Consider the following 25,759-nt stretch of genomic DNA (forward strand, 5'->3'; position numbering starts at 1 on the left):
CTGGGGCACGAAAAAAACAAATGGGTTAGATCAAATGGAGAAGTGGAGCACCTCTCACATTTGTCAGTAACTGCCCCAGGATAGAATTTAGATAATTGAGACTTAGAATGATGAATTCTATGCAGTACTTTAAACTGAATTAGCTGAAGTCTGGCACAAGGTGCAACAAAGCGTACATTATTATTATTAATATTATTATTATTATTACATTATTAATCTTTTCCCAAGATTGCTCAGATAGATGGAAGCCCAGTTCTGCCTCCCATGTTTGCCTAATTTGAAAATAATGAAACAGATGCAAGGAAGGTAAATTAAAGGTTGCAGACAATTGGGTGAAACTGCAGAAAGTACCTTCCTTATAAAGATCAACAAAGGCCTTAATCCCTCTATCATCCCATAATTTAAAACCTGTGTCATTTAAACCGGGAGGAAATAAATGATTATTTAGAACGGGCAACTTTGTGGAGCCTAATGTAAATTTAAAATGGGACCTAAACTGAGATCAGATACGAATACAAGAAAGAACTAGTGGGTTATTTGTAAATGTTTTACATTTAACTGGAATCGGGGCAGTTAATAAAGCAAGACCCGCGGAAGGAGAACTAGAGAGATTCTACGCCACAGCAGTTCAGGAGAGTGAAGCCAGTAAAGCATCTTGTGAATATGAGCTGACCAATAATAGTACAAAAAATTTGGAAGAGCAAGCCCACCATCAAATCTGAACCTTTGTAAAAGAATCTTCTTCACTCTGGGTGCTTTCCCATCCATCCATCCATCATCTTCCGCTTCTCCGGGGTTCGGGTCGCGGGGGCAGCATCCTAAGCAATGAGGCCCTCCCTTTCCCCAGCCACTTCCACTAGCCCCCTGGGGGGATTCCGAGGCACTCCCAGGCCAGCTGGACGATATAGTCACGCCAGCGTGTCCTGGGTCTTCCGCGGGGTCTCCTCCCGGGTGGACTTGCCTGTGACACCTCCCAAGGGAGGCGTCCAGGAGGCATCCTAACAAGATGCCTGAACCACCTCAGCTGGCTCTTCTCGACGTGGAGAAGCAGCGGCTCTACTCCAAGTCCCTCCCGGATGACCGAACTTCTCACCCTGTCTCTAAGGGAGAGTCCAGACACCCTGCGGAGGAAACTCATTTCAGCCGCTTGTATTCGCGATCTCGTTCTTTCGGTCATTACCCAAAGCTCATGACCATAGGTGAGGGTGGGAACGTAGATCGACCAGTAAATCGAGAGCCTTGCCTTACGGCTCAGCTCTTTCTTTACCACAACAGACCGGTAAAAGAGCCCACATCACTGCTGACCCAGCACCAATCCGCCTGTCAATCTCCCGCTTCCTTGTACTATCACTCGTGAACAAGACCCCGAGATACTTAAACTGCTCCACTTGAGGCAAAAGCTCATCCCCAACCCTTTCCCGCGTGAGAACCATGGCCTTGGATTTGGAGGTACTGATCCTCATCCCAGCCGCTTCACACTCGGCTGCAAACCGATCCAGCAAAAGCTGAAGTTCACGGCCTGATGTCCCCAATAGGACCACATCATCTGCAAACAGCAGCGATGTGACCTTGAGGTCACCAAACCGGACACCCTCCATCCCCTGACTGCGCCTAGAAATACTATCCATAAAAATTATGAATAGAATCGGTGACAAAGGGCAGCCCTGACAGAGTCCAACTCTCACTGGGAACAAGTCTGATTTACTGCCAGCCATGCGAACCAAACTTCTGCTTTGTTTGTACAGGGCCTGAATGGCTTGTAGCAAAGAGCCATGTACCCTGTACTCCCGAAGCACCTCCCACAGAATACCCCGGGGAACACAGCCGAATGCCTTCTCCAAATCCACAAAGCACATGTGGACTGGTTGGGCAAACTCCCATGAACCATGGAGAGGTTGAAGAGTTGGTCCAGTGTTCCACGACCAGGGCAGAACCCGCACTGCTACTCCTGAATCCGAGGTTCAACTATAAGCCGGACTCTCTTCTCCAGTACCCCTGCATAGACCTTACCAGGGAGGCTGAGGAGTGTGATTCCCCTGTAGTTGGAACACACCCTCCAGTCCCCCTTTTTAAAAAGAGGCACCACCACCCCAGTCTGCCAATCCAGTGGCACTGCCCCCGATGTCCACGCAATGTTGAAAAGGCGTGTCAGCCAAGACAGCCCCACAACATCCAGAGCCTTGAGGAACTCGGGACGGATCTCATCCACCCTCCATTCCCCTTCTGAGTCGCCTGACGGTTTGCCAGAATCTTTTCGGAGCCGACTTAAAATCACTTTCCAAGGCCTCACCGAACTCCTCCAACACCCGGGTTTTTGCCTTGGCAACGACTGAAGCCGCAGATGATCCGGGCAGGGTACACAAGTTCTGCTTTCTTGTTTTCATAGGGGTGATTATGGATCACACGTTGTCTGGCCTGTCACCTAGGACCAGTTTGCCATGGGAGACCCTACCAGGAGCTTTTGCTCCAGACAACATAGCTCCTAGGATCATTCAAGCACATAAACCCCTCCACCACGATAAAGTGGTGATCCATGGAGAGGGGGTACTTTCCCATCCCATATAAATGTGGAAATGAGTTGGTCAAGCGATTTAAAAAACTTTTTGGGTAAATACAAGGGAATCGTTTGAAACAAAAAAAGAAATCTAGGCAAAACATTTAATCTTTATTACATTTATCCTACCAACAAGTGAAAGGGGAAGAGACCTCCATCTCTCCAAATCTGATTTAAGTTTGTTAAGCAAAGGAGAGAAGTTAGAGTGGAAAAGAGAAGGCAATGTACGAGTTATTAAAATCCCCAGATATCTGAAGCCAGATGAAACGAATTTAAAGGGCAATGCTGATTGATTTAGTGACAGTGCCAATGAATTCACTGGATAGCATTCACTTTTCTGAAAGTTGAGCCAAAGTGACAAAAAGGAAGACTACAAATAGGATCGGTTACATATAACAGCAAATCATCTGCATATAATGACAACTTCAATTCGATACCAGAACGGAACATACCCTGAAAAGTTTTAAGGGATTTAATTGCAATGGACAAAGGCTCAATGGAAAGGGCAAACAATAACGGAGATAAACTACAGCCTTGTCTCGTCCCGTGTGATAAAGAAAAATAATCAGAGTACATATTATTGGTGTGGACACTGGCCTGGGGAGAGGAGTATAAAAGTCTTATCCAGCATATAAAGTTGTATCCAAATCCAAATTTTTGTAAAACAAAAAAAAGATAATGCCACTCAACTCGGTCAAAGGCCTTTTCGGCATCTAAAGAAATAACCTCAGGAGCAGAGGTTGAATGTCCAGTGTAGATGGTATTCAAAAGTGTACGAATATTGTTAAAAAAAGCTGTCGTCTTTTGATGAAACCATTCTGATCGTGGGAAATGATTTCGGGAAGAACATTCTCCAAGTGCAAAGCCAAAGCTTTGGACAAAATTTTTACATCTACATTTAACAAAGAAAGAGGCCTGTATGAAGCACAGAGATTAGGATCTTTGTCCTTTTTTAACAGCAGAGAGATATGTGCTTGAGTCATAGAGAGAGGTAAAGAATTCAAAATGAGAGATTCTTCATATACTTCTAGGAGAAGTGGGGCAAGCTTGTCCTGAAATTTTTTATAGAATCCAATCGAAAATCCATCAGGACCAGGAGCTTTATTGGTTAACATAACTCTGATTATATAACTCTGAGTAAATAATCTCCTCGAAAGTTAAAGGCAAATCCAGAACTTCTGCAACACTTGGATCCACAGTGGGAAACAAAAGACCCTCAAAAAATGAGTACATTTCAGCATCATCAGATGGGAAATTGGATGTGTAAAGGTTATAGTAAAAAGATTTAAAAGTAGCATTAATGACCGAAGAGTCCGAACTTTTTTTCTCCCCTTGAATCCAATATTTGTGGTATTAACCGGGATGCTGCCTGTCTCTTCAACTGATGAGCTAGAAGCCTCGAGGGCTTGTCGCCATATTTATAGTATGTGCTACGCGCCTGTAACAGTTGTTTTTCTACTTTGGATGTTGTGAAAAGGTCAAAGTAAAACTGGTGTTGATTTAATTACAATAAGCCTATCAAGCTCAGCAATATTACTCAATAGCTCCTGTGCACGGGCCTTCTGTAACTTATTTAAACATGAAGTGTAGGAAATAATCTGACCGCACAGATAAGCCTTAAGAGATTCACATACAATAGAAGGAGAGACAGAGTCTCTTTTATTATTGGCAATAAAATCATCTATTGAAGCAGAAATTAATGTATTGATTTCATTGTTCGACAGTAATAGTGAATTGAATCGCCAAATAAGGGGGGAAGAATGCCAGTTAGAAAATTGTATATTTATAGTATGAGGTGCATGATCAGAAATGACTATTGAATGATAGTCAGATGAAGTAACTTTGGGAATAAGAGAATTGTCCACGAAAAAATAATCTAAACGAGAAAAGATATGTGGGTGAGAGTAGAAGGAAAATACCTTAGCTAGTGGATTGTAAAATCTCCAAGAATCAACTATTGAATTTTCAGTTATAAATTCAGAAATCACCTTAGACATTAATGATGGAGTAAGAGTACGTGGACTTGAGTGATCCAAAGCTGGGTCTATAGTACAATTAATATCTCCACCCATAATCAAAAGATGAGTGCTTAAGGAGGGAATTGAACAAAAAAGATTCTGCATAAATTTGGGGTTGGGGCCAATTAGGGGCATAGATGTTTACCAGCAATACTTTCGTGTTGAACAAAGATCCACACACAATCAAATATCTGCCTCCTGGATCATAAGAAATGAAGTCGGGGATAAACTGAATTCCTCTTTTAATTAAAATTGCAACTCCTCTAGATTTGGAAGGAAATGCTGAGCGGAAGATGCTTTCAACCCAGGGGAATTTCAGCTTGGAGTGGTCCTCCCTACTAAAATGGGTTTCTTGTAGAAAAGCTATGTGTAAGTTTAAATGCCTGAAATGGGCATTCACCTTCAGACGCTTAACCAAATTGTTCAAACCATTAACATTCCAACTCCCCAATTTCAACTTAGCTCCATATTTTAAATTATGACTAGTACAGTCAACCATTTAAATTAATAGAGCAGCACGAAAGATAGAGAAATAAGGATGATGCCAGCAACACTAAAAAAAAGAGGAAGAGAAAAAGGTAAAAAAAAAAAAAACAACACGAACACACACACAAACGCTCACGACTCTCAACACAAGCACACAGATATACTGAGACACACCCACCCACTCTCTCACAGAGAATACCCACCCAAGAACTTACAACAGGCCAAATACACAGAAAGCGCTCCCAGAAGCACCACATGGTCAACCGAGGAGCACCCCAGGAGCGAACACATATATACAAATGAGAACAAGTGCGTGTGAGATCGCATTAACAATCTATTCTTTCTTTCTTTTTTCTTCTTTTTTCTTCTTTTTTTTTTTTGTTTTTTTTTTTTGTTTTTTTTTTCTCATCTCCCCTATCCCAGATTTAACTCAAAGGTCAAGGTCTATGCTGAAATATAGGGATCCTCAACCATCTCAAGTATCCATGAATACACACGGACACGAATCGAAAGGCACACATATCTTAGAATTACAAAGATGCAAATAACACCCCAAAGAACATGACATCTCTGATAGTCTAATGACGTAATAACAAATAGACCATGATGGTAGCCACAAGTCTCTGTTAGTCCAATATTCAAAAAGAAAAAATGGAAATGACACACCTCAGATCAAACGTAAAGCCACTAGTACTGCCTCAAGGTCAGTAACATAAAAATAACTAAACTCCCATGGGAATTCAGTAATCGAATTACTTAGAAATAGAGACAACAAACCTCTTCGCCTCGTCAACAGAAGTGAAGATCCGATGCTTGTCCCCATAGGATTCCCGAAGGCGTGCCGGATAGAGAAGGGTGTATTTTACATCACCCAGATCACGCAGCTGCCTCCGTACATCTCCAAATGCTGCCCGAGCCCTGGCGATTTTCTAAGTATAATCTGGATACACAGAGAACTTCATGTTGGATGCGGTGATTTGGTGCAGTTCTCTGGCTCTCTGCAGAATGTGGGCACAATCTTTGAAGTAGTGCATTTTCGCTATAATAGCGCGCGGAGGGCCATTACTCTTGGGAGACGAAGCCAGTGAACGGTGGGCTCTGTCTATCAAGGGAAGTTGTTCAAGTTCAAACGCGTCTTTGAGCAGTTGAGAGACAGATGAACTGGTTGCAGAAAAAGACTCAGGAACACCGATTATCCGGATGTTTTGCCTGCGGACATTTCGCGTCAAATCTGGCAACCTCCGCCGTCAGGCAGTTCACCTTGGCTTGTAAGCCCACAACGTCGTCCGAACATGAGAGACTGCTCCGCTTCAGAAAAATTCTTCTTTAGGTCAGAAAACTCAGATCTCAGTGCTGCATTATCACGAGACAATTCAGCTTTCAATGCCTGAAACTCCAACATTACGCTGGATCTGAACTCCTCCAGTACCGCCCGCAATTCCTCCTTCACCGCCAGAATCAGTTCAGATTTCAGCATCGCAATACCCTGAACTAGCAGAGCAGCACTAGTTTCAGGTGAGGCTGCTGCCTCATGGGGCGGCGTGGACGCAGACTGGATTACAGGCCTGAGAAGGCTCTGCGAGGGCCCCGGTGTTTTGCTAAAACAAGTCCAAAAACAGAGACCAACCACCAACAATGAATATCCGGCAAAAAATGATGGTAAATGTCCCTTTAAGTAATAAAAAAGATGAATTCGCCCCAGAGGGAACTCTAACTCACGTCCGTTCCATGTGGCGTCAGAACCGGAAGTCGAGGTTCAAGTCTTAATTAGTCTTCATCTTCTTCTAATACAACTTACTAGAAAAATTATAGCAAAGGTTCTCCTCTCCTCTTACTTTCGACCAAAAATTTATTATGAGTTTATACACAATATGAATCACTCTGCTTTGGTAATAAATCGTTAAACTGAGTTATGGAATTGCTTAGTAAATAGTTATTATTAAACATATAGACCCCATTTACACTTGGTCACTTGATGCGTCTTTAGTATCAGGATTATATCCGGAGAAGGCCAAGCCACATAAAATTTAAGTATAAAGGTACCCAAGACACATTTAAGTATTACAAATCTGATCTCTCAAATGGCCTCAGGAGGAAGTCTGAGACTACATGTTATAGCATTGTAAATGCATCCATCTCTTCAAGACACACTTGACAACCAAAACCCCTCTTAGGACAACTGAAACTGCTCCCCATGCAGCACATCACTGGGCACATGGTCCATGTCTGTTAGGAAGATGAATATGGAGAACACGCATAGTTTGGGACCAGATGAAATGCTTAAAGACAATATGCAAAATAAACTGCAGACAACTTAATAAACAATTGGTAATTGGTTGCCATAAAATAAGCGGATTTGCATACTTTGTCCCACACAGAACTAGGACTTCAGTCCGAGTAATGGGAGATGCATTTGACTGCAAAGTGTAAATGTCTGTGGCTGAAATTTTGTCAAGATGCAATCCAGATACTAGTCACATGAAATGACCAGGTGTAAATGGGGTAATAGTTATCTCAACAAAAACCCCTTATCTCAATACATTGCAGCATCGTGCCGGATGCAGACAGACCCTGAGACTGTGACAAGTCTGAGTGCAAATACTACAGTGTCCAAAATGACGAAAGGTCTTGAGCCTGGACTTGAGTGCTATAACTATATTATTTGGAGTAGAAAACCTCCTAAATTCCTCCAGCTCTGTATATACAGTACTGTGCAGAAGTAGGTACCTTAGCAGATTAATACCATTTCTCTGGATGCTAACTTCATCAGCTTCAGCTTGTAAAACCAGCTTGTACAATGCTAAACTGATGGCTATTAGCTTCTGTTACTTGTCTTCCATCATATGAGCCTTGTACTGCTTGTTTGGGGTAAATCTGAATTTTGGCTGAACCAACTTTTGATGCAGTATTGTTTCTGCCATGTATCCAGCCACTCGCTGCAGGGTACTGAAGTACCTAAAGGTGGAAAGTGCTCCCATAGTGAATCGCTTTGATTATGCCCAGTGCAAGAAGTTGGACATGGAACAAGTTCTAGACCAGGTTTTGCGCATACCTCCTGAGAGAAATCGCATTGTCTACATGCGCCCTATGCAACAGGTCAGGATCCGCTGATTTTCCAAAGAAAAACATGCAGTTTGTTCTCATTAAAAGTTGTATTTGGTCTTTCTCTAGTTCTGTTATGGAGAGCCATGTAAGAATTATGTTTCTCATACAGTGGTTTAACAGTTATATTTTACAATTATTTAACAGTATTTTTTCCTTGAGAACTTAAATTGTTGCTGTCGTCTAAACTTATGTAATTATGGCTTGTGTTCTCTAGATTGACTCACTGGCTCTGGAGAGAAAGCTGTTCAGTGGTCCTTACCCATACCACATTGCATTTATTCATGAGTTCAGCAACCCCCCCAACGTCCGGAACAAGGTTCGTGTGCGGAGCTGGATGGACACTGTTGCCAACATCAGTCAGTAAGTATATTTGTTCACACATTTTAAAGAATAATCTTATTGAACTAATCACTGCTGTGTTTGGCCTAGCATGCATTTAATCCTGCTTGATGATTCAGTCTGAAAAAAAAAAGTGCAAAACAAAAACAAGTTTATCCATTGTATGTATAGGGTTATTGTGGTGGCATATTTTCAAATCTTAAATCTAAACTGCTGTTTTTCATAATTGAGTAGGGAAGGTAATGACCTGCTTCACCACAGATAACTCATTGCTAATTAACATTACTATTTATACCACTGCTGGCTTGAGTAGCATGTTGCTGTTGTCGGAACAAATAGAAAAATGGTATTTTTACAGGAGAAGGAAAAAACCTTCTTTATTTTCAATGTAAGTCAATGGAACCAGACTTTTTTCCAAGTAATTTTGGGTCATTTCTGTTCCATTCATCCATTCATCATGAAATTTACACACAATGTAAAATAGGCTTTTTCAGATGAAAACAGAAACTGAAAAATGTACAAAGTTTTGTTCCGACAACAGCAATGTGCATTATTTATGTAAGCCTTCATTTAGTACAATATCTATTTAGGCAGTGTTAGCCAAGTATATTTTATATTGGTTTACAAAAGGATACAGATGGCAGTCCTGGAAATTAGCTAGCAAACACCCGACATAACTGTTTTTAGCATTTAAAAAAAAAAAAGCCAATGCAGCATTACACCGGAGTCCCTTCAGGTCATGCAATTTGTTGCCGCCTCTACAAAAGTGAAGCCAGTGTTGATTCTGCTCTTAGATTGAGCTCCGCCACTTTCTCTTTTAACTTGCTTTGCTTTGGCCATGGGTGACACTGCAGAGGACGATTGGATTTGCCATTCTGATGTCTCCATATTCAGGGTTATTCTTCTCTATCCTTTCGCTAAATGCATGCACTGTACTTTCACTAAATAGTGTTATGGTCACCAACATAGATGACGTTCCCTTGACTCTTTGCAAAGTGACTTTATTCTGAAAATACCGATTGATGCATCAACATTTTTTTCAGTTAAATTTAGTGCTTGCGTATTAGCGCTTGGTGTCTTTTTCCTTACTTTGATCCTGAGGGACATTATTGCGAAAAAAGTCAGTGGCCTTTTTTAAATGCTCTTTATTATTCGTTTTCTCCTTAAAACGTGTTGTGGAGGTGAGACCATAAGTCCTAGAGACAAGCTTCTGTAGCCCATAGGTCATTAAGGGGCATTGTAAATGCTAAATAACTGTTACTCAGCATCTGTACATCCAATTAAGATGAATGCAGCATCTATTAGATAGACTATAAGTGAATCTGTAGGGACATTTTGCCAAACAGAATTCAGCTGGCTTTTCATAGGCTTAACATTGACCAATCATCATGAAACTTGAATTATGTCTCAGTTTAGCCACTTTCTAACAATTAGTGAAGTTTCAAAAGATTTGGCTGCTAGAGTGCTATTCATGAAAATTAATTATTACATATTACATGTTTTTTTTTTTGGTCAAATAACTATGATAATCTAATGTGCTACAGTGAGCCAAACAATTGCAATTACAAGTTGATAAAAAATTGCGATTACAAATGTTAAAAAATGCATATTTTATAATCGTTAACTGTTTGAAAACCATGCTTTTCGAACTAGTCTCTGAATTTTTTCAAAATTGGGCAAGAAGTACTCTGTGACCCCTCTAGATAAATAATGATCAAAATAATGTTGACTTTCTTTCTCAGCATTGTGTCGCTCTTTGTCACTGTGGCCATGGCGTTGCTTGCTGAAATTGATATAAATCCTTTGGTCTGATCAAAACCTGCTAGCAATTGTATATATTGAAACTCTGATGGGGTCTGCAAAATTTGGTACAGATTGGCTTTTATTGGGTGCTTTAACCCTCCAAAACACTTAAAAACTTTATAAATGCTATTACAGTGTTAAGAGGTCTACAGATAAACAAGTGTTGCCATTTGATTCAGTTTGCTGATTTTAATTACTTTGTAATTAGATATTTCAGATATTTCACTCCTTGTATAGTGTTTTGGCTTAAATTTGTTTGGTACACTGTACATGGTTGCCTATTAGGCCTAATTGGGCTAATGGACCCGCTCATTGCCGCTTGCTGTAATATTTTAAATTTGAACTTGCCCGTTTTGACTTGGCATATAGATATACCCATGTTACACAAGTGGTCACTTCTGGGAGAAATAAAGGAGGGCACAGTGAGAACACACTCACCCTGGGCAGGGTAGCTTCAGTGAGCTGTTCAGCTAGCCATGCAAACTTTTGAGATGTGAGAATATAAGTGATACTTTTTTATTTATTTATTTTTTTTATATACCTAAAATGTGAGTAGTTACTTTGTCTGGCTATAAAATTGGTAAACAGCTGTGCAGTGCCTTTTCTTTTTTGTTGTTGCTAGCCATTTAGCTTCTAGCGTGCTTGTTACCAGAGCAAAAATTCAGTTATATCCACATTTATGTATTGAGTAGATTCTAACTAAATGCCCAGCAAGTTAAATGTTGTGTTTTTGAAATGTTAAGCATTAATTACTTTGGCTATAAAATCGGTAAACAGCTAGACATGAGATTTATAATCACTGTTCATCCCAAGTATCAAGAGAGGGTATGATGCTCATGAACTTGTATATTACAGTTTCCAGTTGAAAACACAGCTTTGTGTGTTATATGCAGAATATAGTAAAACCAAAGAAGTGGAAAAGACCAAATGCAAAGTATAACTAGTTATTTTATGTAAAGTTTTATTTATTGTCAGATTTTTATAAACAGTGTGTTTTCTTTATAGTTTTCATATTTTGTGCATTAATTTACAAGCAAAAAGTGAAAAAATCCTTCTTTTGGTTTTGTGCTTTCATTTTTTCCAACCAGGTCTGTCTTGAATTCTGGTTTAGGACAGGATTTTTATTTTCAGTGCCGTGCTATTGAGAGCTCTTGTATTAATAGCATCTGTCACCATATTAGTTTAAACTCCCATTCAGTAGCCCTTCAGACTTAAACTCAGTGGAAACCGTCTGTAATGGGGTGATAAATCCCCTTTTAATGAAATTTCTGTCTATAGTGTTTACAAAAGTGTTCACAAAATGAGCTTTGATCTGGATCCTGGAGTTCTTAAACTCCAAACTTTAAATCCTTCTTGAAATCTACCTTGAAATGTTTTAAACACACTTGTACTTTAGTACAAATAATGGTGTTTGTGAGTTTGTGTTATCTATTTTTAGCCTTTCTGGCTGGTTTTTGCTTCCTGCACACCCTGCAACAGAGCAGGTCTGCATATTGACAAACTTTTGGCAGATGCATTGCAGGGCTTTGCAAGCATAGCCAAACCCCAGCTAACCAGAAACAGTGCAAAGAACCACTGGTAGATGTAGATATAATACAAGAAATAAAACAGTTCTATAGATTTAGAACTATAATGCAAATTTGAATGATTTTTGTTCTGAACTTTGTGAATTTATTGGGCTGGAAAATGGATCAAGACTGTTTGATAATGTAATTGGTCTGATCAAAATATAATTATTTGATCTTTAATTTGATCTGAAAATGATCTGTATACACTAATTTTGGTGTTGTAATGACTATAAGCCCATGATGACTAACCTTTTTCTGTCTGAGATCTTAATTAGGGTTATTTTATCTGTTCAACAGAGAACTAATAAAGTATGAATTCTTCCCGGAGGCTACAAGAACAGAAGAGGATGTAAAAAAATATCCCAACTACCCTTGGGGCAGAGACATCTATACTGTAGAGGGTGAGAGGAAGTGGTCCGGTGTCCTGTGGGACAAGAAATTTTGTCTGTTCTGAAGAAAGGCTGTGTGTGAATGGAAATTATGCTGTTTCTTTGGAGTAAACATTTATAAAATTAATTAAAATATCCATGTTTTTCTCCATAAACTATTACTAAACTTGGTGGTCTTTCCCCATGTTTTACTCTCTCTTCTGTTCACTACCCACTCTTCTGTATATTAGGAGTAGTAGATGGCGCTCCCTACTCAATGGTGACGGATTTTCCATGGCTTCGCTCTCTGCGTGCAGCAGTGCCCAACAGTTATGCTCGTTACGACTTTGAGGATGATGAAAGTTGTAAGTTTCTGAGCACTGTGGTCTAATAGAAAATCTAATTTTATTAATTGGTAAATATTTTTGGAAAAAAGTAAGTAGGTTGTTTTTTGAATGCACAATGTTGACACTCTTATTTAATATCTCTTTTTTTTTACTTTTTGGAAATAAATTAACATATAGGCATCATCATTTTATCCTTTAACTCTGCACTCCCCTTTACATCAAAACGGTTATAAAAAGCAAACATTCAATGACATTCAGTAATATTTTTTATTTATACAAATCAAGAACAATATTTTTGAAGCCATTCCAGGATGCTTCAAATCATTTGTCCTGATGAACAAATATAAAAATTTTCCTCAAGTGTTTAGCAGACTCTGAATTTGCTCCATTCCTTATTGCTTTAGCCTTAACAAGCTAAAGTAAACAAGTTAAAACAACCTGGAGCTCAGAAGCAACCATATATCACCCTAAAGACTTTCCTCAGTATTTAACCACAAAGTTGTATTTTTTGTCTCATTTTGTTTTGCCACATTTTGCTGGTCTTGCATGTTATCCCTTTCTGATTGTCAGGTCTTTTAAGAGTCAGATCAGAGGCATAATTAATATTTATATAAATTATATAAATGTTGCATACAAAAAGGAGTCTGGAATGTCTGTGTGCAACTCTCCCATGCAAAATTTACGACTTAGAAATACATGACAGAAAACTGAGCATATATTTTGGAAGATTTAACCTGTGCATAGGCCCTAAAGTGGTACTTGAAAACCCTTTACAATCTTCTATATCTCTGCATAGATTTGACCTAAAACTTAATCAGGTCTTCACACAAGTCCTCATACATAAAGAGAACAACATTAAACAAATGAGAAAAAATTTTAGACTTGGTCATTTTATTTATTGAGGAACATTATCCAATATGACACACCTGTGAGTGGCAAAAAGATCTTTATGCTGCTATTAGCAAACTGCAAACTACCACTCACGCTCTCCACCACGAATGCCTGTCACACTCCGAGCAAGGTGAATGCACAAAAGGCAGCTGGCCCTTATGGAGTACCTGGCTGTGAAGCATATGTTAAAGCATATGCTAAGCAGCTAGCCGGGGTCTTCAGACATTTTCAATCTATCGCTGACCCAGGCAATTGTCTCAACCAGCTTTAAGACCATGCCACCATTATGCCAGTGCCAAAGCATTCAACTGTCTTATCCCTCATTTCACCGCCATCATCTCCCCTCCATCAAGTGCTTTGAAAGACTAGTTCTTTCTTATTTGAACTCCTGTCTGCATGCTACATTGGACCCACATCAGTTTGCCTACCTGCACAAGAGATCACTGGAGGACGCCGTTTCTACGGCGCTCCACACTGTACTGATCCATTTGGACTATCATAATTCATATGTCAGAATGTGTCACAGTGATCCTCTCCAAGGTGATCTTAAAGCTCTGTACAATTGCATTCTGGACTTCATGACTGACAGACTGTTAAGTTAGACAGACTCTGTAATCAAGTTCGCAGATGACACCATGGTGCTAGGTCTGATCAGAAGTGATGATATGAGAGCCTACAGGGATAAGGTGTGGCACCTGGTGGCATGGTGTGATGACAACAGCCTGCCCTTCAACACCCAGAAAACCAAGTAGATCTTAGTGGACTCTTAAAGGGGCAGGAGTCAGGCACACTCCCCCATCTACATCAATGGAGCTGTCTGGCTTCAAGTGCCTTGGTATCCGCATCTCAGTTGATCTCACCTGAGGTTAGGTAGTGATCTGAGACTGCTGTGCTGCTCTGGGGAGAATGGCTGAATGATCCATATTTACACCAAAAGTCAAAATTGAGTGTGGTTGCAATAATGGGCCCCATTATACTTTAAGTGAAACCAACCTAAGATGGATAAAAATGACTTAGTTGTGGATTCTATGGTTTGTCAATGTGGATAATAAAATCTGTGACAGTTGTTACCTTATTTGAGAGAAAATTCCTGTAAGAACTCAGAATATAGCCATGTGGCCTGTAGATTGTAATTAGTGAAGATTAATTTTTATTTGTTGATTACTTATATTAAGAAAAGGGAATTTGTAGCCTGCTTTCTGATTAATGCCTAAAAGTGTATAAGGCCTGAAACAGATAATAAGAGATGATCAAAACCAGCGGTTTAGTGACCATAAACTGTGGTAAACTTCTGTGCCACATCAAACTGGGCTGGGCCCAATCCACATTACAGCATTGGACATCATCTGGGCTATCTTACTTTTTAATGTTATCTTTAGTTATTTCTGGCTGCCGCAGACAGACATTGTTAGTACCTACATAAATCTTCTTCTTTCGGCTGCTCCCTTTAGGGGTCGCCACAGCGGATCATCTGCCTCCATCTTGCCCTATCCACTGCCTCCTCTACTTTTACACCAACCATCTCCATGTCCACCTTCACTACATCCATAAACCTTCTCTGAGGTCTACCTCTTCTCCTTCTACCCGGCAACTCCATCTCCAACATTCTTTGACCAATATGTCCACTATTCCTCCTCAACACATGTCCAAACCATCTCAACCTGGCCTCTCTGGCTTTATCTCCAAACTGCTCCACCTTCACTGTCCCTCTGATCTGCTCATTTCTAATCTTGTCCATCCTTGTCACTCCCAATGAAAATCTCAGCATCTTCATCTCCGCCACCTCCAGCTCAGCCTCCTGTCTTTTAGACAGAGCCACAGTCTCCAAACCATACATCATAGCAGGACGCACTACTGTCTTGTAAACCTTCCCTTTCACTCTTGCTGCTCTCCTTCTGTCACACATCAGCCCTGACACCCGTCTCCACCCACTCCAACCTGCCTGCACCATCTTCTTCACCTCTTTTCTACACTGTCCATTGCTCTGGATGGTTGACCCAAGATATTTGAAGTCATCCACCTTTACGACCTCTACTCCTTGCATCTTCACCTTTCCACCTGCCTCCCTCTCATTCACACACATGTATTCCGTCTTGTCTCTACTGACCTTCATCCCTGTCCTCTTCAGTGCAAATCTCCACCTCTCCAGATTCTCTTCCACCTGCTCTCTACTCTCACCACAGATTACAATGTCATCTGCAAACACCATGGAGCCTCCTGCCTGACCTCAACTGTCAAGCTTTCCATCACCATTGCAAACAAGGGGCTCAAAGCTGATCCCTGATGTAACCCTACCTTCACCTTGAAACCATTTGTCACTCCAACTGCACACCTCACCACTGTCCCACTATCCTCATACATGTCCTGCACCACCCTAACATACTTTTCAGCTACACCTGACTTCCTCATACAGTACCACAGTTCCTCTCTTGGCACCCTATCATATGCCTTCTCTAGACCCACAAAGACAAAATATAGCTCCTTCTGACCTTCTCTGTACTTCTCTACCAACACTCAACGCAAAAAATTGCATCTGTGGTACTCTTTCTGGGCATGAAACCAAACTGCTGCTCACTGATCTGAACCTCTCGCCTTAGCCTTGCTTCAACAACTCTTTCCCATACCTTCATGGTGTGGCTCATCATCTTTATACCTCTGTAGTTACTGCAGCTCTGCACATCACCCCTGTTCTGGGGACCAGTACACTGCTTCTCCACTCATCAGGCATCCTCTCACTCTCCAGGATTTTGTTAAACAACCTAGTTAAAAAGTCCTCTGCCTTCTCTCCTAAATATCTCCATACCTCCACAGGTATGTCATCTGGACCAACTGCCTTTCCATTCTTCATCCTTTTTAAAGCTGCCCTCACTTCCACCTTACTAATTCTCTGGACTTCCTGATCCACTATCTTTCCCCCCGTTGTCCTCCTCTCTCTCTCGTTTTCCTCATTCATTAGTTCTTCAAAGTACTCCTTCCATCTACTCAACACTCTCTGTTCACTCACTAGTACATTTCCCTCTATCCTTTATCAGCCTAACCTGCTGTACATCCTTTCCAGCTCTATCTCTCTCTTTAGCCAAACGATACAAGTCCTTTACTCCTTTACTGTCCAGCCTCTCATACAGCTCATCATAGGCATGAGCCTTTGCCTTTGCCACCATTCTTTTCGCTATGCGACTAGCCTCACAGTACTCCTGCCTACTTCCTTCATCTCTCTGGTTATCCCACTTTTTCTTAGCTGCCTTCTTCTTCTGAATACTCTCCTGGACTTCCTCATTCCACCACCAACTTTCCTTGTCTTCGTTCCTCTGACCAGACGAAACACCCAACACATTTTTGCCAGTTTCTCTCACCACCTTAGCTGCAGTTTCCCAGTCCTCATGTAGCTCCTCACTGCCCCCAAGGGCCTGTTGCAATTTTTCCCTGAACTGCCTGCAACCATCCTCCTCCTTCAGCTTCCACCATCTAATCTTTGGCTCAGTCTTCACTCTCTTCCTCTTCTTTGTTTCTAATCTCATTCTACAGACAACCACCCTATGCCACCTTGCTACACTTTCCCCTGGTACCACTTTACAATCTCCAATCTCCTTTAGGTGGCATCTCCTGCTAAGGATATAATCCACCTGTGTGCACCTCCCTCCACTCTTGTATGTCACCCTGTGTTCTTCCCTCTTCTGACAATGTGTTCAACACAGCCATTTCCATTCTCTTTGCAAAATCTACAACCATCTGACCTTCCGCATTTTTGTCTTTCACACCATACATACCCAGCACCTCTTCATCCCCTCTGTTCCCTTCACAAACATGTGCATTGAAGTCTGCACCAATCACTAATCTCTCCTCTCTAGGCACACCATCTACCACTTCATCCATCTTCCTCCAAAATTCCTCTTTCTCCTCTAACTGACAACCAACCTGTGGTGCATATGAACTGACCACATGCAAAATTACACCATCAACCTCCAACTTCAGGCTCATGGTCCTGTCTGACACTCCCTTTACATCCAGAACACTTTTCACAAGCTGTTCCATTAGGATTATCCCTACTCCATTTCTCTTCCTCTCTACACCATGATAGAACAGTTTGAATCCACCTCCAATGTTCCTGGCCTTGCTTCCTTTCCATCTGGTCTCCTGGGCACACAGAATATCTACCTTCCTTCGCTCCATCATGTCTGCAAGCTCTCTGCCTTTACCAGTCATTGTCCCTATGTTCAGAGTCTCTACTCTAACCTCCACACTACTGCCTTTCCCTTCTCTCTTGCTGCCTTCTAACCCGCCTTCCTCCTCTCCTCTTTGATGGTCTTCGACCTACAGTAATCCAATTTCCACCGGCACCCTGCTGGTCAACAGCACCGGAGGCAGTCGTTGTTAACCCGGGCCTCGACCGATCCAATATGGCAATCATATTTGTGATCCACATGATAGTTTTGGCACAAGTTTTACACCGGATGCCCTTCCTGACGCAACCCTCACCATTTATCCGGGCTTGGGACCGGCACCAGAAGTACACAAAGTACACCTCTAATGGCTGGTTTGTTAGTACCTACATAAATGACCATCCTAAAATAATCACAGTTGACAAACAGCTTCAGGTTACCCCGAATGTCCAGCACCCTGGCTCCTGTTGCACAGCTAACTGCTATTGGTGCCCCTAAAAACTAAAAGCTATTTTCAAGTGCCCTAAAATTGAATAAACAGAGCTCTTTCAACAGGCCATTTAAACGTCTCACTGAGCGGGATAAACCTGTTGGACATGTGAATGGGAGACATGAGGCACGCATGCGGAAGCTTTAGCTTTAGCTTCGCAACTATTCTTATGAGACACCACCCATATGCCCCACGTGGCCATGCTAACTCTTCCTGAGGTACCCGGAGCTCCTAACAGCAAATTTGAACTCATCTGATTAACCCTGCTCTTTTGTAATTTCAGGATGCAAATTATATTACAAATGAAGCTATTAATGTTACAGTCACTAATGACAGAGAAGGAGGTATAGCTGAACGTTAAACTCAGAGCAAAGCAACAGTTTGTGGTCTGCCACACTGGTACTTGCATTGCTTCATTGGCCAATTTGAGTTTTTTTGCAATTGTGTCTTAAGGATCCAATGATAGAAGTAGCCTCAGAAAGTCTGTCATTCTTTAAGTCTATTTATCATGATTAATATGCAGCTAATTAAAAATGTAAATGTAACAGCTACATACTAGCAAGATTAGAGTGGAGAAAAACAGCAACATTTCTACCAAGCTATTTCAAAAAACAGTAATACTTTTAAAGTAAGACTTTTTATTTTACAACATATAACCTACAATTTTTTATTTTTTTTGTCATGCAGAATTAGTTATCTAGGGAATCACTCATCATTTCATCATAAAAAGGAAGTTAGGCGTCAGGTGTTAATAATTATAGATCGATATCTGAATTGTCATACTTAAGTGGTTTCTTTATGCAAACTTTGTCCTGTTTGCTACCAGTCTTTATGAGAAAATCATAGCGTTATGTCTGCTTCCACACTCGTTCTAAGTTCTTTTGTTTACTACCATAGACAGAAAGAAGCATACTGCACTTTGTATTGATCTGTCCAAAGCTTTTGACTCTGTTGATCGTCCCCTGCTTTTAATAACCTTACAAACATTAGTTTTGATGTTACTACAAACTGGTTCCAGAATTATTTCTTTAGTAGGCTGCTTTAGCTTTCTTTTGCCCTCATTTTTTCTTCATTTTAATTAGCCATTTAAGTTCATTTTACTTTGTTGAATAAACTTTTATTTTTACATTTTACTTGCTTGTTCATATCATCTCTATTACCATGCTTGGCTACATTGCAAATGAGGGTCACCCTCAGTGTATTTCTGAGTCAAAAGTTTGATCACCAGGTATACTTCTTTCCACCGACCATCTTCTCATCTTTAAACAAGGTTGAAATTGAGTTTATATTTGCCAGCTTTGTAATTGAATTTTCCATTCCCCTTTTATATGCAACATCTTTGTGCAGTCCCTTGAATGTAACTGCAGTATTAAGTTGGAATGGAAAATTTGGAAATTAAAATGGCAAATAGGAGGCTAGTGAGCTAACAACTTTAGTTTCTGTTGTCAAGATCAAAAACAAGTAACTCTTATAGCCAATATAGCAACATAGCTTATTTACTCAAAGGTTCATTTAATTTTCCTGCCTGTGTCAAAGTCAATTCAAAGTTTATTTATGGCATGCTTTTTACAGCAGGCATTGTCACAATGCAACTTTACAGAAAAAGAAGTCATTTCTAAAGGCAGTACTGTGGTTAATACTTTATTGCGCTCATTCACAGTAATCACTGTTATTTCTCTTCAGCCCTCTGCAGTTCTCTGTGTTTAATAATAATAATAATAATAATAATAATAATAAAAACATTCTCCTCAGTATCTACACTTACATGTGTTGCAAAGCAAATGAAATCAAATTTGTCATATATTTACACAGGTGTAAGGTGAGTGAAAGTCTAAGGTGCGTAGCCCCCTTGTAGAATTTAAATACAAAAAAAATGTAAGAAGCAAAATATACATTTCCAATTAGGGTGACCACCTGTCCTGCTTTACGTTGCACTTTACAGCAATTTTACCCTTTGTCCCGCGTCACGCAAATTGAGCATTCTGTCCCGCTTTTTCATTCCACCCTACCTAAAAAACATCATGGATAGGTTTACGTTTGACTTTTGTCCAATAGTTCAGAGGACAGCAATAAAAGCGGTAGTTGATAGGCTGAGTCGTATGTCAATCAAGCTGTTGACATGCGCACAAACGCCTCCTCAACATTGTTAACAATCTCAAATTTGAGAGCGCGCTGTTTGGTCAGGCTAGGCAGCCATGGCTAGTTTGGCCACGAAAAAGAGAAGATGCGGTTTCAGTAGCGGATGGACAGCAACATGACCGGTGGATGGAGAATCAGAGAGAGCTTTTTGCATTTTATGTATAACCAGTCTTTCTGTCAGGCATGGCGGAGAATATGATGTGAAGCGACACGGTGCATATGAGTCTCACAGAAAAAGAGCACAATAACAAGAAACATGCAAATCCATGCAATCGTTTTTCATTAAACCAAATGACCCCCAGCTTGATAAAATTTCTGCAGCAGAAGTGACAAGCATTTATTTTACCTTATTTACCTTATTTGCATTTACCTTATTTGCACTGAAATAGTACTTTGTATAGTCTAGGCCTAATATTTTGCACTAAAGTTGTTAAAACGTTGTATAGGTTAGGCCTAATATTTTGCACTGAAATTGTTAAAATGATGTATAGGTTAGGTCTAATATTTTGTTGAACTTAAATAGGCAAGGCCTGTAATTTTTTCTGTGCCTTGTATTTTAAGTTGAATTTGCTAAAAAACTGAGACCATACTTTTAGTTGCATAATGCCTGGTCCTTTGGACAGTTGACTAATTTGATAGTCCCAATAAAGACAAGATGTTGCAAAATTAGTGTTTTGTCTTGTATATGCCTATGCCTTAAACCATAGCAACTTTGGGCTATCTTTTGGGTCAGGTAGTGTCTTAATCTTTTGGTCGGTGGGGTTGAAAGGCAAGAATGCATGTTTCTTGGTAAATTAGATAGACATTATATCTTAAGCTTGAAGTTATTACGTCTGTCCTACATTGTCCCACTTAAACTTGTCCCACATTTTGTCTGCCTGGAGGTGGTCACCCTATTTCCAATGTACAGTTGTACAGTAAGTTATGATTTAAAACTATATGTACTGTTGTACATATTCTGTTTCTTAAACTAGATTAAGCCTAATGACTTTTGTAAGTGATTTTGTAGGTTCTGAAAAAGAGCCAAAAAAAAAAAGGAATCTCACCTGCTTATCATGGTCAAAAAGGTTAGGTAAAGGGAAAATGTGCTGAATTTTCATGTACATTCACTTAAGATTTTATTTTTTATTATTTTTTTATTATTTTTATGTAAATGTCATTTTACATTTACAACATTTATCATGAAATGTTGATACTATGGTAAGTCCCTTAAATGCTGTTATCAAATGATGGAAAAAACCTGACTTGATTGCGAAAATAAATTCTTATGCCATTATTGTTCTCTTCTCCAGCCACCATCTATGCCCCACGACGTAAGGGCCAGCTTTCAGCTGATATCTGCATGGAGACTATTGGTGAGGAGATCTCAGAGCGGCGTCAGATGCGGCTAGGTGTGTTCCAGCGCGTCGTTGTCATATTCATTCACTACTGTGACATGCATGGGGAACCTGTGGATGATGACTACATTTAAAACATTGTTAGTGGATCTGATGTGCATGAATGCAGATGACTTGTTTCCTACTCCTGCTGGATCATCTGTATTGCCCTCTTTTTGCCCAGTTATGCCTTCTGGAAAGAGAGGTGAAAGGGAAATGTTTGTTGTTTTTGGCTTTTGTGCTCCACATACACAGGGGATGTTAATTTGTCACTTTCTTACTGCACACCTGTCTGATAAGTTGCATAAATTTCACTGTTATTAGTTTTTTATAAAACTTGTGCAAATATTAGTAAATCTGCCCCAACTCTTTTGCGTCTTCACTTGTTAATTATATACAGGGTGCTCAATCCTGTATGTTGAGAATACTGTATTCCCACTGTGGAGCAGCAGTGTTTCAGTGCCAAATTTTCAGCTTCTACCTCTGTTGATGGGGCAAAGACATCAGCAAACTAAAAGTGCATTCTTAAAAAATACCCAGATTTCTCTTTTCGCGTGTCCTTCTTTTAAGTAAGCCATGTTTTATTCATTCATCTTTCCAACATTAGCCGCCAAGTTTAGTTTTGATTAGATTGGTCTGTGTGCGTTGTGAGCAGTAGTGTATATTTAAAAGGTTTTGGTTTCCCGTAGTATGTACTTAAACAATAAATTAAATGTCATTCGTTTTTTCTTAGTGTTTTCTAAGAATCTTCTTAAAAACGATTTTCTCCCCAAAAGTTTGAAAAAAGTTAATTGTTAGTTGTTTAAAAAATGTAGTATCTTATGTCTCAAATGGACCAATACAGTGTTGGTATTTTTGAGTCAAAGCCCATGTAATACTAAATAGATAAACATGAGAAAAACATTTTCTGCTCTTGATATCAAACTATCTGGCTGTGTAAATACTACTACCATAAACACTGCAGAAACCTGTGTATAAAACCTATACAGAGATATACCTTTACATTATCTCCTAAAAATTATTTTATATGTTTATATAAAATAAAAATTCACATAATAAAAAGGGAGAATCATTTCTGGATGGTTGTGCTTTTGTGTGTATGAATGTGTATGAGAAACTATTCATCATTACCTACACAATCTTTAATTTAGTGTTAGGATTAGATGTTATTTTTGTAATTGATTTGCTTAAGTAATACAAATACAAATCTGGTAATGCATACCTTTTTCTCATTTGATTACATATCCATGTATTATAATATTGTCACTGTCAAAACAAAGCCTTACAGGAGAAAAATCCGGTAATGTGAAAAGAGATTTTCCCCCTTTTTTTAAGATGTTTTTGTTGTAGCTGGTGTTTTCAAATGATATTCAAAATAATAACAACAAAAAAAAAAGTTTGGTTCTTAATAACCAAAAAGCTTGACATTGTAACAGTAGAAGAACCCTGTTTGGTGCTCTAGTGTTACTATATACTATATACCATATACCAATATATTTAAGAAGTGTAGTTGGACTATTTGTGCGTGTGCAATATTTTAGCTGTTCAAGGGAGTTATGGCTTGTGGGAAGAAGCTTCATGCTGCAGTCTGTGGAGGTCATGCTTTGTGGCAGAGCTACCCCACACTCTGATGGATGTGGTTATGACAGACTCTGTAACAGCTGTGGCGAACTGCATCATCAGCTTCTGGGGCACGTTTAATACCCTAAGTTGATGCATCCAAGTACATCCTTTGCTGGGCTCTCTTGATGATGGAGCTGACATTGCTGTCCCACTTGAGGTCCCTGGTGATTGTTGTGCCCAGGAATTTGCAGGATTCCACTGCCAACATAGTTCTGTCTACGATGGTGAGTGCTGGCAGGGTTGGAGGTCTTCTCCTGAAGTCCACTGTCATCTCTACTGTTTTCATTGTATTCAGCACCAGGTTATTGTGGCTGCTCCAAAGGACCACCTGATTAACCACCCTTATGTAAGAAAATTCGTCACCATCTTGGATGAAACCAATGACTAGTGTCATCTGCATAATTTTGACTGAGGGGTCCATAGAGGTGCAGCTATTTGTGTACAGTGCGAAGAGAAATGGTTCGAGTCTACAGTCTGGTAGAGAGCCCTTTTAATTCTAATTATTGTTAGTAGTAGTTTAACTTGAATTCTAGTTATTAAAAAAAAGTTTTTTCTCACAAGCGATGATATCATTTACCGAATGATTGACATTGGTTATTGATGAAGATCTGAGAAACATGCTTTTTCTCTCATGAGCAGCCGATGCGGCTTTTTCAGCTTTAATTATTCAGTTTCATAAATGCACTAAGCAGAAGTCGAGAGCTGACAAAGTGATGATTAAAAATGGTTACTTCTCTGTTTAATGAACATTTTCAGAAAGACTTTTTCAAAGGGTTTTTGTGAGATTGCACATGGTTTAAGGAATATAAGTTTTTGTCTTTCAGTGTATCGTGTGCTCCTGTTAATTTGTGACTTGTGAAAATGCCCACCAAATATCAATGAAAAATTTACTGAAACCACCAAGAACACAAGACATTTTAAGAGCAACCACTGTGGGTTTTATCCTAACTTATGACTTAAACCGAGATATTTATCCTGAGATTTTCTCTGTTAAAAAAGTGATTGTGTGTGTTAGATCCTATTCACTTTTACAGAAAATCCTGGTCCAAGCCCCCCAAGAGCAAGCCAAGGTTGGCAGTCACAAGAAAAAAAATTCCCTAAGAGTAACAGGAAGAAACCTTGAGAAGAATCAAAACTCAGAAGGGACCCAAATGATACTGGATAGCAAATCAAACACAAAACCAAAATTAACAGCTATTATATTGATTTTATTAATTAAAACATTGAATATAGAGAAAAGATCAAATGAAAGCCTGTCCACTGCTGAAAGAGGACCATTAGAAACTAATAGGATTAACACCCAATGGTTTTGCTTTCTAATGGGAATTGGCTTAATGGTTTCCAATAGAGACCACTAGTTTCCTGTAGGACACTTTTAGATCCCATTAGGAAACTCAAATGCATTTACAATCAGCCACTGGTCACCTGTTAAACCATTAGGATAATTTACACTGTGATATCAACCCATTAAAAAGCCAAAACACATTACAAAACCATCAGGAACCAACAGAAACACTTAATGGTTTCTGTTTTTTTTTTCCCAGCAAGATAACTTGACAGGCTAAGGTTACCAGTGATTACAGATGACTACTGTTAGAGGAATCCAACCTTGAGTTAAAAACTAGCTTTTCTGCATCCAGTAGAGACAGACCATTTCTTAATTTTGTATTGTGACTAGTGATTTTGTTTAGTGCATCAAAGGCCAGATCAGGATCAATTATGATGCCATTTTTATGCCATGTTTATTGATAATGATACCCAGTGGTAGCACATATGAAGTAAATTATAGAGGTCCTAAATCAGTTCCTTGTGGACCATCATACTTTTGTAGGAACAGATTCTGTTTAAGAGACCCTTATTATGTCCCACAACGGGGAAATTTCACCTCCATGAAGTGTCTGTGAAGTGAAACACCACTTGCCCGGAGCAGTGGGCAGCCCAATCTGCAGCACCCAGGGGAGCAGTTGGGGGTTAGGTGTCTTGCTCAAGGACACCTCAGTCATGTACCGTCAGCTCTGGGGATTGAAACGGCGACCTTCCGGTCACAACGCTGGTTCCCTAACCTCCAGCCCATGACTTGTTTACATTCACAAACTGATAAAGATCAGTCAGGTAAGATCTGAATCAAGATAGAGCTATTCATGTTTTCCAGCCTGTCAAGTATAGAATGGTCTATTGTATCAAATATTGCACTAAGATCAAGCAGAACCAGCAAAGATATGTTTCCTTGGAAAGAAAATGCGATGAAGCACCCCCCTGCGACCCTGACGGGGAAGCGGCTTAGAAAATGGATAGATGGGAGTGGATGGATGGAAAGAAAATAGATCATTTACAATTTTCACTGGTGCTGTCTCTGTATTATGATGTGCCCTAAATCCAAATTTTTTATGCATGTGACTCCTAGTAGGAAATTAGTTGTTGCACCACAGCTTTTACCCACAGATCAAGATTACCTTTGTAATCAAAGGTTTAATTACTCCTAGTATGAGTTT

General features: G+C 39.9%; 1 protein-coding gene across 3 annotated transcripts in view; it reads left to right on the forward strand.

Annotated features, from left to right (window-relative positions):
- The window catches only part of fbxo38 (F-box protein 38), a 62,783-nt gene extending 40,768 nt beyond the window's left edge, over positions 1 to 22,015 (forward strand). For all 3 annotated transcript variants that reach the window (XM_017713402.2, XM_017713403.2, XM_017713405.2), the window contains 5 exons: positions 7,988 to 8,154; positions 8,378 to 8,523; positions 12,171 to 12,274; positions 12,493 to 12,606; positions 21,561 to 22,015. In XM_017713402.2, the coding sequence (XP_017568891.1) occupies positions 7,988 to 8,154; positions 8,378 to 8,523; positions 12,171 to 12,274; positions 12,493 to 12,606; positions 21,561 to 21,739 (710 nt within the window). In that variant the 3' untranslated portion in view covers positions 21,740 to 22,015. The remainder of the gene's footprint in view (positions 1 to 7,987; positions 8,155 to 8,377; positions 8,524 to 12,170; positions 12,275 to 12,492; positions 12,607 to 21,560) is intronic.
- The last annotated feature ends 3,744 nt before the right edge of the window (positions 22,016 to 25,759 follow it).

This window comes from Pygocentrus nattereri, chromosome 8 (genome assembly GCF_015220715.1).
Source record: "Pygocentrus nattereri isolate fPygNat1 chromosome 8, fPygNat1.pri, whole genome shotgun sequence".
NCBI lineage: Eukaryota > Metazoa > Chordata > Actinopteri > Characiformes > Serrasalmidae > Pygocentrus > Pygocentrus nattereri.